The sequence below is a fragment of the Ursus americanus genome, chromosome 19, assembly GCF_024610735.1.
Source record: "Ursus americanus isolate L20-20 chromosome 19, mUrsAme1.1.p, whole genome shotgun sequence".
Taxonomy (NCBI): Eukaryota; Metazoa; Chordata; class Mammalia; order Carnivora; family Ursidae; genus Ursus; species Ursus americanus.
In genome coordinates, this window is record NC_142145.1 from 43,628,476 (window position 1) to 43,641,471 (window position 12,996).

General features: G+C 34.2%; 1 protein-coding gene across 2 annotated transcripts in view; it reads left to right on the forward strand.

Moving 5' to 3' along the window:
• SS18 (SS18 subunit of BAF chromatin remodeling complex) overlaps positions 1–12,996 on the forward strand; it is an 83,046-nt gene that overhangs the window by 51,863 nt on the left and 18,187 nt on the right. Inside the window, exons 6-10 of one of the 2 annotated variants that reach the window (XM_045781796.2) lie at positions 4,900–5,067; positions 5,716–5,820; positions 8,756–8,848; positions 9,554–9,676; positions 11,948–12,081. In XM_045781796.2, coding sequence (XP_045637752.1) covers positions 4,900–5,067; positions 5,716–5,820; positions 8,756–8,848; positions 9,554–9,676; positions 11,948–12,081 — 623 coding nt within the window. The remainder of the gene's footprint in view (positions 1–4,899; positions 5,068–5,715; positions 5,821–8,755; positions 8,849–9,553; positions 9,677–11,947; positions 12,082–12,996) is intronic. The other variant, XM_045781798.2, reaches the window with a different exon arrangement.

Below are 12,996 nucleotides of genomic sequence, written 5' to 3' on the forward strand. Positions count from 1 at the left end.
CGATCCTAGGACCCTGGGATCATGACTAGAGTTGAAGGCAGATGCTTAACCAACTGAGCCACCCAGGCGCCCCAATCCTATTCATTTTAAGTGGCTATTTAATAGATAGTGGGTTAGCAAATTGCGTTTGCTAGAATAGAGGGATATTTTTTTCTTGCAAATAAATTATTGGTAATACCTTCAAATGAGAGCTAAAAATGGTTTAGTTTGAGATTAAAACATTAAGGAACAGTAGTGAAATATGAATCAGAAATTAGGCTTGGAGAGTATTAGGCAGTTTCATAGTCTAATTCTTATAACATGTACATATAGGTGGGATGAAGAAATTTCTTGCATTTCAGGATTTTTATATTGTATATTATGTTAGTACATACTATGTACTATAATAGTATATTATCCATATAGTAGCATTGTTATCACTATATATTATAGTGCGTGTTTATATATATTATTGAGAATATATTGTAGGTAATGTTACATAGAACTGTTATCCTGGGAGATATTACATGGGAGAGGTATGGTTTGACTTTGGAGAGGAGATACACATAGTGATTAAGAGTATGGCTTAAGTTGTCATCATTTACTAGCTGTGCAGCTCTAGGTAAGATTCTTATGCTTGTAAACCTTTAATTAAATTTTCTTACCTGTAAAGTTTATGATAGTAATACCTATTTCATAGGATTTGGGAGAATAAATAGTAGACAGAAAGCTCTTAGCTTAGTACCTGGCCTCTACTAAGTTCTCATTAACTGTTAGTTGTCATTTTTAACCTTTATTTAAAATAATTCATAGATTAATGATACGATTTATAAAGCTTTAGTGTATTGGTTTGCATTTGAAGATGTGGGAATATATATGTGTGTATGTATGTATACAGAATTTTTAAAAAATTATGTAGGGGCGCCTGGGTGGCACAGCGGTTAAGCACCTGCCTTCGGCTCAGGGCGTGATCCCGGCGTTATGGGATTGAGCCCCACATCAGGCTCTTCCGCTATGAGCCTGCTTCTTCCTCTCCCGCTCCCCCTGCTTGTGTTCCCTCTCTCGCTGGCTGTCTCTATCTCTGTCAAATAAATAAATAAAATCTTTAAAAAAATAAAATAAAAAATAAAAAAAATTATGTAACGCAAATTTTTCCTAGATTAATTAAAACTTAACGTTATCTTTTTAGTTGAGTCTCAAAATATTCTTTTTTTGACCAGTAACTTAAGATACAACTAAGTATAAACCATTTCACTGGAGCAAAGAATTCCAATAATATAGGGGCACCTGGGTAGCGCAGTCGTTAGGCGACTGCCTTCGGCTCGGGGTGTGATCCTGGCGTTACGGGATCGAGTCCCACATCGGACTCCTCCTCTGGGAGCCTGCTTCTTCCTCTCCCACTCCCCCTGCTTGTGTTCCCTCTCTCCCTGGCTGTCTCTCTCTGTCAAATAAATAAATAAAAAATCTTTAAAAAAAAAAAAAGAATTCCAATAATGTAAAACATGATAATTTGGGGAATATTTTACATATGTTTAAGATATAAGACATTGTTTACATAGAGTATCTGTTAGGTGTAAAACTCAAAATGGAAAGAAATAATGTTGTGATGAACATTTGCTACATGTCCTCTTAAAATACTTTCATAAAATGTGTTGTAGACAGTTAAGACATTAGGATCTTTGTGTATGTATTATCACACTTTGTAGTGCATCTTAGCTTCAAAATGATTTATGTAAAAGATGGAGAATAACTTTTAAGCCATACGGTATGTGTTATGTCCTCGTTTGTAAAAAATGGTTATAATAGACTCATTTTGTAGTCTTCCCTCTGTAGTACGGACTTTTAGAACTTATTTTGGGTAACCTTTTGAGATTCAGCTCTTATTTCCATTAGTGTCTCAAGGGATAATAGACATTTGCCAGTGTAGCATATTTCATTGTCACAAGGAAAATAATATTATTCTTAAGCAATCAGAGTTGAAGTCGTAATTTTTTTTTAAGGGGTAAGGTTTCAAGGAAAAAGATGGAAAACATCATGTGTTGGCAATGCTGTTCTTCTCCATTCTCTGTGGTTTTAGGCTTGATCCTGACTGATGCTGAGGATCCTCAGAGGGAGGGAAGTGACAGAATAAAAGAAGGGTGGTGATTGAGCTCTTCGGGATTGAAACTGCTGACAGTCCCAAAAGATAAAGCACAAGTGGCACGGTCTTTTCTATCTCGGCCTTAAACTAGAATTACTTTTTTTCTTTAGAGCAAAGCTTAGAATTTTTTTGTTATTGTATCCTTTTGGATTTCCCCCCACTATTGTGTTTTTGTTTTCTTTCTCCTTTATTTTAAATTTTGGTTCCAATGCATATTGTATGCATTAGTTTTATAGTTACCCCTCTGTAAGACAAGAGGTCTTTAATCAGTGTTGGAGAAGAGAATCAAGGCAAAACCTTTATCTAGTGAAAATGAATTATAGAAATGTCTAATCGTGCTGCCTATTAAATTGTACATGCTAGTATTCAATACTTTATTATATACAAAATATATTATAAAAATTATAAGCTCAATTAAAACTGATTTTTAATTTATTTGGAGAAAGTGCACGTGTGCATCTGTGTTATGAGTTGGGATGGGAGGGCAGAGGAGAGAGAGAATCTTAAGCAGGCTCCACACTCAGCGCGGGTCCAACCAGGGACTCCATCTCCCATCCCTGAGATCAAGACCTGAGCTAAGGTCAAGAGTCTGACGCTTAGGGACACCTGGGATCCAGTCCCAGTCGGGCTCCTTGCTTCTCCCTCTGCCTGCTGCTCCCCCTGCTTGTGCTCTCTCTAACAAATAAATTAAAAAAAAAAATTCTTTAAAAAAAAAAGAGAGTCTGATGCTTAACTCTCTGAGCCACTCAGGCACCCCTTCAACTGGTTTTAAAACTTCAATTAAACTAGTTTCAAACTTGTGTTTTGTCTGGTTCCCAGTTGATTATCTTGATCGTTGCATTCCTTCGCTAAAAACTTGAAAATTAGGATCCTTACCTCTGGTAGTTGAGGTTTACGTGAAATAAATGTGAAAGTGTGTCTGGCAGTGTTAGGTTCTTTTCCCTTCCATTCTCCACTGAGCCATCTTATCCCTACTATTAAGGTTTTTTTTCCTTGTTGAAAGAAAAGTCCTAGAGTAACCTTTGAAAGGTTTATATGTAGGATAAAATTAGAAGGAGAAATGAGTTTGAAATGAAGTAGAAGAGCGAAAGAAGGCAAATAGGAGAAAAGAGCTCTGATAAAATACTTAAGATAATACAGTTCTTCAAATTGGAAGAGACTTAAATTCTTCCTGCTAATGTTGCTGTTTTTGTAGGCCTGTAATATGTTTAAAGAGGTGAGCAAAGGGGCGCCTGGGTGGCTCAGTCGGTTAAGCGTCTGCCTTCAGCTCAGGTCATGATCTCAGGATCCTGGGACCCAGCCCCTTGTTGGCTCCCTGCTCAGCGGGGAGTCTGCTTCTCCCGCTCCTTCTCCCTCACGCTCTGATTCCTGCTCATGCAGACACACTCTCTCATCTAAATAAATAAATAAAATCTTAAAAAAGGTGAACATGTTTTGTTTTAACTTTTATTTAAATAAACAATGAGCTTTTGGCTTATCTGTGTAATTTTGTCTGTAAAAGTTTTCTTGGTCCCCGAATCCTTTCATTTTGTACTTATGTTGTCCCTAAGTCTGTAAAGGAGTACGTAGCTGTTCAAGCAGTAACCTAGGGGATGACTCATACATACTTCTGAGACAGTAATGGTTCTAATGGTAGAATGATGAGTTCTCCATACCATAACTTGACCCAGTGAACCTCTGAGTAGCTCTTTACATTGTTAGATGGCAACACAGAACATTATGGCCATTGTTGATTATTTCATGTGATGTATTTTACTATTGCCATTGTGATTCTATAGCTATGGTAATTTGGCAACCTCTGCATTGCTTGCTTTGAAAATTGTAGTTCTGATAGTGGAGTCTGTGTCTTATTATGGTTTTCTGCTGGGGTATTTTTGATTTTGTGTGTGTTAGAACTTACTAAGAAGCACTACAGCCCTTTGGTTTCAGGAAGCTTTTTTCATTTATAAATCTTATAGTTGGAAAAAGGAAAGAAGACTCTTTAAAATTTTGTCCTAAAGTTAAAGTTTATGAAATTCTACCTATATAAGTATATTTATTTATAAGTGTGTAGTTTCCCTATCAATCATTATATAGTGAAATGAATGGGCATTGAAAAAGGGGGGGAATTGGTATCTAGAAATTAGATTTCTTTTTTTTTTTTAAGATTTTATTTATTTATTTGACAGAGAAAGATAGTGAGAGAGGGAATACAAGTAAGGGGAGTGTGAGAGGGAGAAGCAGGCCTCCCGCCCAGCAGGGAGCCCAATGCGGGGGCTCGATCCCAGGACCCTGGGATCACGACCTGAGCTGAAGGCAGATGCTTAATGGCTGAGCCACCCAGGCGCCCCCAGAAATTAGATTTCTTTCCCTCGGTTTGACCACTGATTTGCTGTGTGATTTTGTGAAGTTTACTTTGTTTTGGTGTATTTTCTTGTATAGTTTAAGGATTCTATTTTTCGCAGAAGGATTGTGTAGATAAATATTATATAGTATATAATAAAAAAATACATTGAGGACGTTCATATATTGTATTCAGTTTGCTTCTTAAAAAATTACTAGAATACTCCTCCAGGTGATTTTAAATCAACTACAATGCGTTAGTTGTTTTCCCTTGTTTGGAGATTATTTTTGGCATGTGAACTTCAATTGAAAGATTTGTTTTTATTACTTGAAGTCAGTTTTCATTACAATACGTTATATATTTTGGGGATTATATGACAAAAGGTTTTTGCATTTCTCTTAAGGTGTTAAAATTATATGCAGAAAAATTATATACATAATGTTTTGTCTGTTTTCAGGTCCAATGATGCATCAGCAGCCTCCTTCCCAACAATACAATATGCCACAGGGAGGTGGGCAGCATTATCAAGGCCAGCAGCCCCCTATGGGAATGATGGGTCAAGTTAACCAAGGCAATCATATGATGGGTCAGAGACAGATTCCTCCTTATAGACCTCCTCAACAGGGTAAGATTACATTTGGGAAATTTCCTGCTTAATATAAGTAACAATATTTGAAAGGCTTTATTTTAATAAGCTTTTCGTGTAGGCAAAGTCAGGGCTTTTTGTTTCTTGATTTTTATGATTATTATATATTTTTTTCTAAAAGGTAGTGGATATAGTAGGGGTCACAAAGTGGATAGGAGCTTCCTGTTACATAGCTTTCTTTGGTCTATTCTGGGAAAAGGTTATATCATTAAATTTTATATCAAAAGCTCACTAATATATAGCAGAAGATACTATTTTAATTTTGAGAAGTTACTTAATATATGGTCAGAAACAACCCCTAGTTTATTCCAAACTGCTCTAATATCAGAAAGATTAATTTTCTACTAATTTGAACCTCTTTTTAAGAAGTTAGTATTTGTTTTTTTAAGTTGGTATTGTTAGATACTGCATGTATGGTCGTAACAATTTTTGTGAAATGTGTGTGGTGTTGCTGTGTGTTTGTGCATCTGTGTATGTGTATAAGAATAGTTTAAAGTATCTCAAATGCCAGAGCATGGGAGGGGAATCTACAGGTGAGAAATAATCTCTTAATGTCAGATTAGAAAGAAAGCCTTTGATGACCTAGAGAACAAATTATTTACCTCTTGACTGGTTGTGGTTTTTCAGGCCCACCACAGCAGTACTCAGGCCAGGAAGACTATTATGGGGACCAATACAGTCATGGTGGACAAGGTCCTCCAGAAGGCATGAACCAGCAATATTACCCTGATGGTAATCTCTCCTAATGTTAATTTTCCCATTTTCTATCCCTGCCCAAGATTAATGTAGATAGCTATTCAGAACATTTTAATGAGGATGAAGAAACTAACAATATGTTTCTTCTAAATTTAGAAACACTTTAATAATCAAAAGCACCAGTGATTGCATTAGTTTATATAATTCATTTCAAATTATATTTGGTTTAGATAGTCCATATTAGTACCATCAGGAATCACATTCTGTCATTGGAATCCCTCTTCTATAAAAGAGGATCCTTTTGTGTTTGGAATTGTTCATTTGAACCAAAGCAAATGTTACTGATTTACTTTTTTAAATAACTGCTTTATTGAGATAATTGACATACTATAAAATTCACCCTTTGGTTTACTTTTATTCATGGTATAAATACATAGAACATCTAGTTCTCGGGTATTTTTCCAGGTTTTATCATTTTAGTTAACGTTAAGTACTTCTCAAAGAACTGTGGTTTATATACATTAGCATTTGCATCTGAAAAATTTTGGAAATTAAGTTATATCCATGGTATAGCTGTGTATAGTAGTTGATAGGATAGGAAAAGCATTTGGAAACCAGATACGAATTTTAATTATTTAGTTTAATTTTTTTTTTTTTTTTTTTTTTTAGTGGGAAGGTGGTTTGTGAAAAAGTGGTCAGTAAAGATACAGTACACTTGGTAATGACCCAAGCATAAGTAGGCTTTCAGTGTACAGTTCGTTCAGTTTTTCTGTGTGTTTGAAAATTTTATGATACATTGTTGAGGAAAAAATAATCCAAACATATAAAACTGTGATACATTAGAGGTAGCTATTCACATTACAGTTATGATTTGTCTTGTTATGAAAGGATTTGTCAGAATCTTCGTTTATCCAGTAAGCTCCCTTGGTATATTTAAGGTAAACTACTTAACAGAGAAACTTGGAGAAACTAAAGATTAAAAGCTTAAGTGTTGGGACTGTTGACTCAAAGCTAATGTAAACTAGTAAGAAGATATAATTTGGTGTATTTAAAAAATCATTTAGGTTGCCATTTTTTGTTAATGTGTAAAGCATAAAGGTATATCGGTATAAGGACTTCGGTTTTTACTGAAGAGCCTCTGCCCATGTAGGCAGAGCAAACGCTCCTCTGTAGAGTCCTGTGTATGATAATTGTTCCTTAGTGATAGTGATGATATGTATGGATGCTTCTTGTTAGGAAATAACATTTTTTTTTAAATCTCAGGTTTTCTTGCCCTGAATTATTCAGAATGTTGGAGGGTTTTTTTTTTTCCTTCGTATGTAGACATTATATTAAAATTTTTTTAATGAAAAACTTCAGTATGTTTATAGACTTGAAATTTTAAAGAAGTGAAATCTAGTTTGTCAGATTTTATGTATTAGGAAGTCTGAAAGTAAACAATTGTTTTGTTTAATTTTTAAAATGGATTTTACATAATTGAGATGAATTTGACATTGTTATTTTTGTCCTGAGTATTTCCTGAAATGTGAAATGTGTATTGTTGCAAATACAACTTTTCTACTCAAAATAGATAGATTTTTTTTTGTGTATATCAGATCTTTAAGGTTATGTAAATTATTTATTACATCAGGGGGTTTAAAAATCTAAATTAGGGTATCATTTTTGCATAGGTGTGTATTAATAATTTTTTGACATTTATGTATTCCATCTACAACGACAATTTTCTTAAATAGCATTGGATATTTTCTTATTATCATTCAGATATTTATGCTAGTAAATATGTAGATTAGGAGTTGGCAAACTTTTTTCGGGAAAGGTCCAGAGAGTAAATATTTTAGTCTTAGCAGGCCATATGGTCTTGGTCTCAACTACTGAACCCCTGTCATATCATGAAAATAGGTATAGAAAATGTGAATGGGCATGCCTGTGTTCCAGTAAAATTTTATTTACAAAAACAGGCCACTGGCCCTATGTATATTGCAGGCCATAGTTTGCCAACCCTTAGTGTGGATATTTATGAGGTGGTTTGGGAACGTTGGAATCTTAGAACACTGAATATAATATTTATTCATAACTGTATTCCTATTCTTAATTAGGTATTCTTTTAAAATTTAGTTCAGATTTTAGCTAACTGAGCGTTATTTCCTGCGTTCTCTTAGTGCAACTTAGTTCAAAGAACTAGACTATTGATTTTCATTAAAGTTAAGTCATAAAATTTATTGAGCCTTAAAACTAAAGGTGTACCCTAGCACTTGACCCGGTATTAATTTTTTGAAGGTGTATGTTTATGATACTCTAGAAATATTTTCTAAAGGCTTCTAGAATGGTAGCATTAAGCAATAATATTTTTTGAAGGTGTATGTTTATGATACTCTAGAAATATTTTCTAAAGGCTTCTAGAATGGTAGCATTAAGCAATAATATTATTGCATCTGAAAATTCTTTATAAGCTACGTATACTTTATGCAAGTAAATAGAATGTGAAAAATTTGTTTCAGTTTCTTTCAGGGGAAAAAAACTTGATGGAGCTTTTTTATATTTTGCATTGTTTTAGCATATGCTGTGGAATTGGCGACCAGCAGAACAGGTGTTTGACAAAATATGATAATTGCTTCCTTTATTCATTCTAATTTAATTCAAGTTATTTACATGTGAAAGGCCTAAATGCTTTCATTCTCTCTTTTTTAAAAAAATTGAAGGTAAAGTTCCCCCCCCTTGATGAGGATTATCAGTTAAGACTAAGTGTAATGTTTCTAAAACTACTGTTTTTTTGCTTTTAAGAAATTTGCACGTTATCTCAGTATGAAAACAATCACATTGGTAAATATTTGGCTAATGCAATTGAAATTATTTTTTATGTATTTCCATTTCTTTTTCTTTTTTTCAATTTTATCTGAAAGTTTAAATATATTTAGGGTTTTCACTCAGTGGCCATTAACGTTTCTTCCTGTCTCTTGTCGAATTGATGTAGGTCATAATGATTACGGTTATCAGCAACCGTCGTATCCTGAACAAGGCTACGATAGGCCTTATGAGGATTCCTCACAACATTACTACGAAGGAGGTATCTATATACCTTCACACACATACACATATATATCCCCTTCTACAGGAATGCAAATTCTTGCATAAGACAACTTCTACCCATGCAAAGCTCTTGTAGAATACTAGCTGCTGGCTGTCTTGAAAGTTACAGGGAGCCCAGAACAATCAAAATAATTTCCTTACAAATATTTAAAATGTATAACCATGACTTGCCATTTCTAACAACAATAAAAAGACTAAAACATTTACAAATAATTTTTTCCTCAGTGGAAATTTTCTATTTGAACATAAATCCATCGATCCAATTTTTTTTTCTTGTGTGTGTTTACATATGTATAATTTTACACATAAGTATAGTGCCTTTAGGAAACAGCTTGCTGATCTTGTGTAGCTAGTGTGTGCTCTTGTAGCTGTCTTTAATTTTGTCTTTTTTATTTTATTTAGCATAGTCATGATCTTATGACTGTGATGTTCCAGTAAATGTAATGCTCGTATGGCAGAGACGCTGAAAATGCTGCAGTTCAACCTTGCAAAATTGGCTTTAACTGCAGTTTGTTTGGCCGAAATCCTTCTGTTTGGTTTGAGTTTTTTCTTTGTTTTGTTAACTTTCAAAAATCAATATGGCATTTCATTTTGTTCTTGTGTTGTTGGCTATGCATCTTAGAGTAAAAAAGTTCATTAAGCGAACATCTCAGTTTTTTTCTCTTCTCCAATTATCCTGTAGGAAATTCACAGTATGGCCAACAGCAAGATGCCTACCAAGGACCGCCTCCCCAGCAGGGTTATCCACCCCAACAGCAGCAGTACCCGGGGCAGCAGGGCTATCCAGGACAGCAGCAGGGCTATGGTAATAGCTTTTTGCAGTATATTTTTGTCACAAAAAATGTGACGATTGCTGTTCTGAAATATTGAAGTGAATATTTAATGTTTATTTTTCTAAGAATTCTTTAGCTCAGTCTATTACTGGAGTCTTTCTTTAAAATGTTTTCCTCAGATAAACTAGTAATACATTTAAAAAGAAACGTAAACTAGAGATGGTTCATTGACCAGAGGTGAGGTATATAATCAATTTAAAATGAGTTCTTAAATGAATTCTTAAACCACTTTGGCATTCATGACCACCCAGTAGCTTTGTATGTGCTTGGAAAACTGATAAATTGAGTGATTATTAAGCATATCTACATAATCCGCTTAGCAAATTTATTTCTAAAACTAATGGCTGTTACTATGAAAAATAACATTGATTTTTTAGAGTACAAATGAGATTTATTTGGAATGCATAAAGAAAATGTTTTTGTCATTCCTTGGTTAAATAGCAGTATACACATCCACAGAGATGTATTTATTGCTGTTATGTATCTTAGAGAGTTTGGAGACGTGTAGCCATATTTTCTTATTATATACTCACTGTAAGAGCTAGTAGCTGGCTATCTCCCTTTAAATAACTTCATTAGATAGGGAGTGGGGATGATAAAGACCTGATATCTCATTCTTAAATTTTAAGCTACTGTCACTACGTTATATATAGGAAAATATGGTTCTGATGTTAGAGAAGTAACTGCTTATTAGTCTGACATCTTCTCTTGCTAACATGGTCTCTTTTTTACATCAGTAATGTCTTACTATTTTTATCTATTAGTTTAAGCTCTGTGATGACTGTGGGCATCTCTCTCTACCCGTCATTGCAAATCTAAGAACCAGGATCAAGCTGAAATTCTCTTGGGCTTTCAACATATGCATTGAAATTTAGTCAGGTACTGGGAGCCAAGCATTTCCCCCCAAACTAATAAGTTCTGGTTCCCTAACTTCAGATATGACTTTAGAAATATTCCATGGATTTCTTGTTTTCACAAGTGAACTTTCTTGATCTTATCAAATGGCAGTTCTCCTTTCATGACTATTGAATATCTGTATTTTGAATAAGTAGAGTATTCTGGTTTTATTGTGTTTACATGAAAACAAATACGGTGTGGTTAAATCAAGTAAATTCATTGATACAAATATTATTTTCAGTGGGACAAAAGAGTAAATGAAACTGAATATTTTGGTTTAAGTAGGTAAATGCTCTTTTGTTAGACATTGGGAATCCCAAAGAAGTTCCCATTTTGCTTATTCATAGGCTTCTGTCGTTGTACTTTCTTCTAATAGAAAATTTAGAGTTTTAATAATTGAATGTATAATAAATAAATAATAGACTGATGGAATTTATTTAAGCTTGAAAATTTACTCTCTTTTGACACTTTCCTCTGCCATCAGTTTTTTTTTTTTTTATGGCAAATTTTGCATGGCTATGATAGAAAACATTTAAGTGTCAAAACTTTTCAGCTTATGCTTTATAAACCATTCTTTACAATAGGCAGTAGTGGAATTTATGAAACAGACATATTTGTTTGGCAAGCCAAATTAGTCCCTTGCCTTCTCTGGAATTGGAAATCACTCATTTTTATGGGTTAAGTATTAGAGGTGATTGGTACACAGAATGTAACTTTTGAATCAAGTTTTTTCACATGCAACCTGTGGCTTTTCAAGTCTTTAGTTTTGGTTTGAAAATACTGTGATAGTAAGTTTAGTAATGTAGGCACAAAGCATTCTTTTGGTGATTGCAAATATAAATCTAGAATTTACATGGAAAATTATTCTTTGTGATTCTTCGGTGATTGCAAGCGTAAATCTAGAGTCATACAGCTATAAATATCATTAATTCTTAAACTTTATTAAAGAAGTTATTTCAGTATTTTAATTTGAATCTGCTTCTTCTTTTATCTGTTGCTTATACTAGTTACTTTCTAGTAGAGGTATAGATGATTTTTTTTTAATACCATAGAATTAACCTGTTTTACAACTCCTGAGTCTCTTTTACTCATTTAAAAAAAATCTTTTTTGATGGCTAACACATAGCTTACCAGTTCCTATGAATCAAAACATCTTGTACATGGTAGCATCCTTACAATATTTTCACTCTTACAACCTGTGGAATTTATTTCAAAAAGTATTTGAGAAGATCAGGATACCAAGCTATCCTTTTATGTTTAGATATAAAAACATAATAGCATCTTGTTCTAAACCCTTTTGAGTTCTGTTTTTATCTGGGTTTTTGTTTGTGTTAATTATTTTGCAGGTCCTTCACAGGGTGGTCCAGGTCCTCAGTATCCTAACTACCCGCAAGGGCAAGGTCAGCAATATGGGGGTTATAGACCAACACAGCCTGGACCACCACAGCCGCCACAGCAGAGGCCTTATGGATATGACCAGGTAAGTTATTTGGCCGACTGTGTGATTGCCCCATTGTTTGTTCACACTTCATTAGGGTGTTTTTCACTTGAAGGCTCATTTTTCCCTCCTCCTTGTACATAGTACATGAGTTAACAAAAAAAAAAAATTTACTTTTAAGTCTTTTTCATAGAATGCTAGCGCAGTTCATCATAGGTACAGTAATATATAAAACACATCTTATCTCTGGGCACAAGCATTCATTCATATTCTCTTTCTCTCCCTCTGGTCTTTCCCAGGCAGACTTCCTGTGGGTATCACAAGCATCGTTCTCTATTCTAAGGCCCCTAATTTCTCTATCTCCCTCATGCTTATTGATATGTGGAGATGTGGAGTCCGTCAGTGTTCTTCGTAGCTCTCATCTTGACTTCAGCATATCCACTGCACTTCCTCCACATCCCTGATGTTCTTTCTCTTTCAATTCATATTTACCTCCTGTCTCTGATGCCTCCTTTCATACACATATCCACTATCTCAAGTATTAATAATCTTTATCTCCTGTTTTCTTTCCTTCTGTTTTCATATATCTAGGGATTTATCTCATTCCAAGATGACTGTATTCTCTTGAACCTAGAATTTACTTAAGTTCCTTCTTTTTATCAGTAAACTTTTCAGACTTAATAATCTGTGCCACAGTCATTTTTTTGTGAATCTTGTTATTATACGTACTCTAAATTATAATGAAAATGATTTGTTAAGTTGGCAGTTTCTTTAGATTGATTTCAGTATTGTCTAATGACTTTCTAGTGAGGAGAATCTGGTCTGCTCACTACTTAAGCTACCCATAATAGGTGTTTTTTTTTTTTTTGTAAGTTATGCTTCCAAGGTCAGTGTAGATGATGTGGTTTGAGGAACAACTCCATGCGGTACTAATTAGAACTTGAGGTGTGAGCAGTT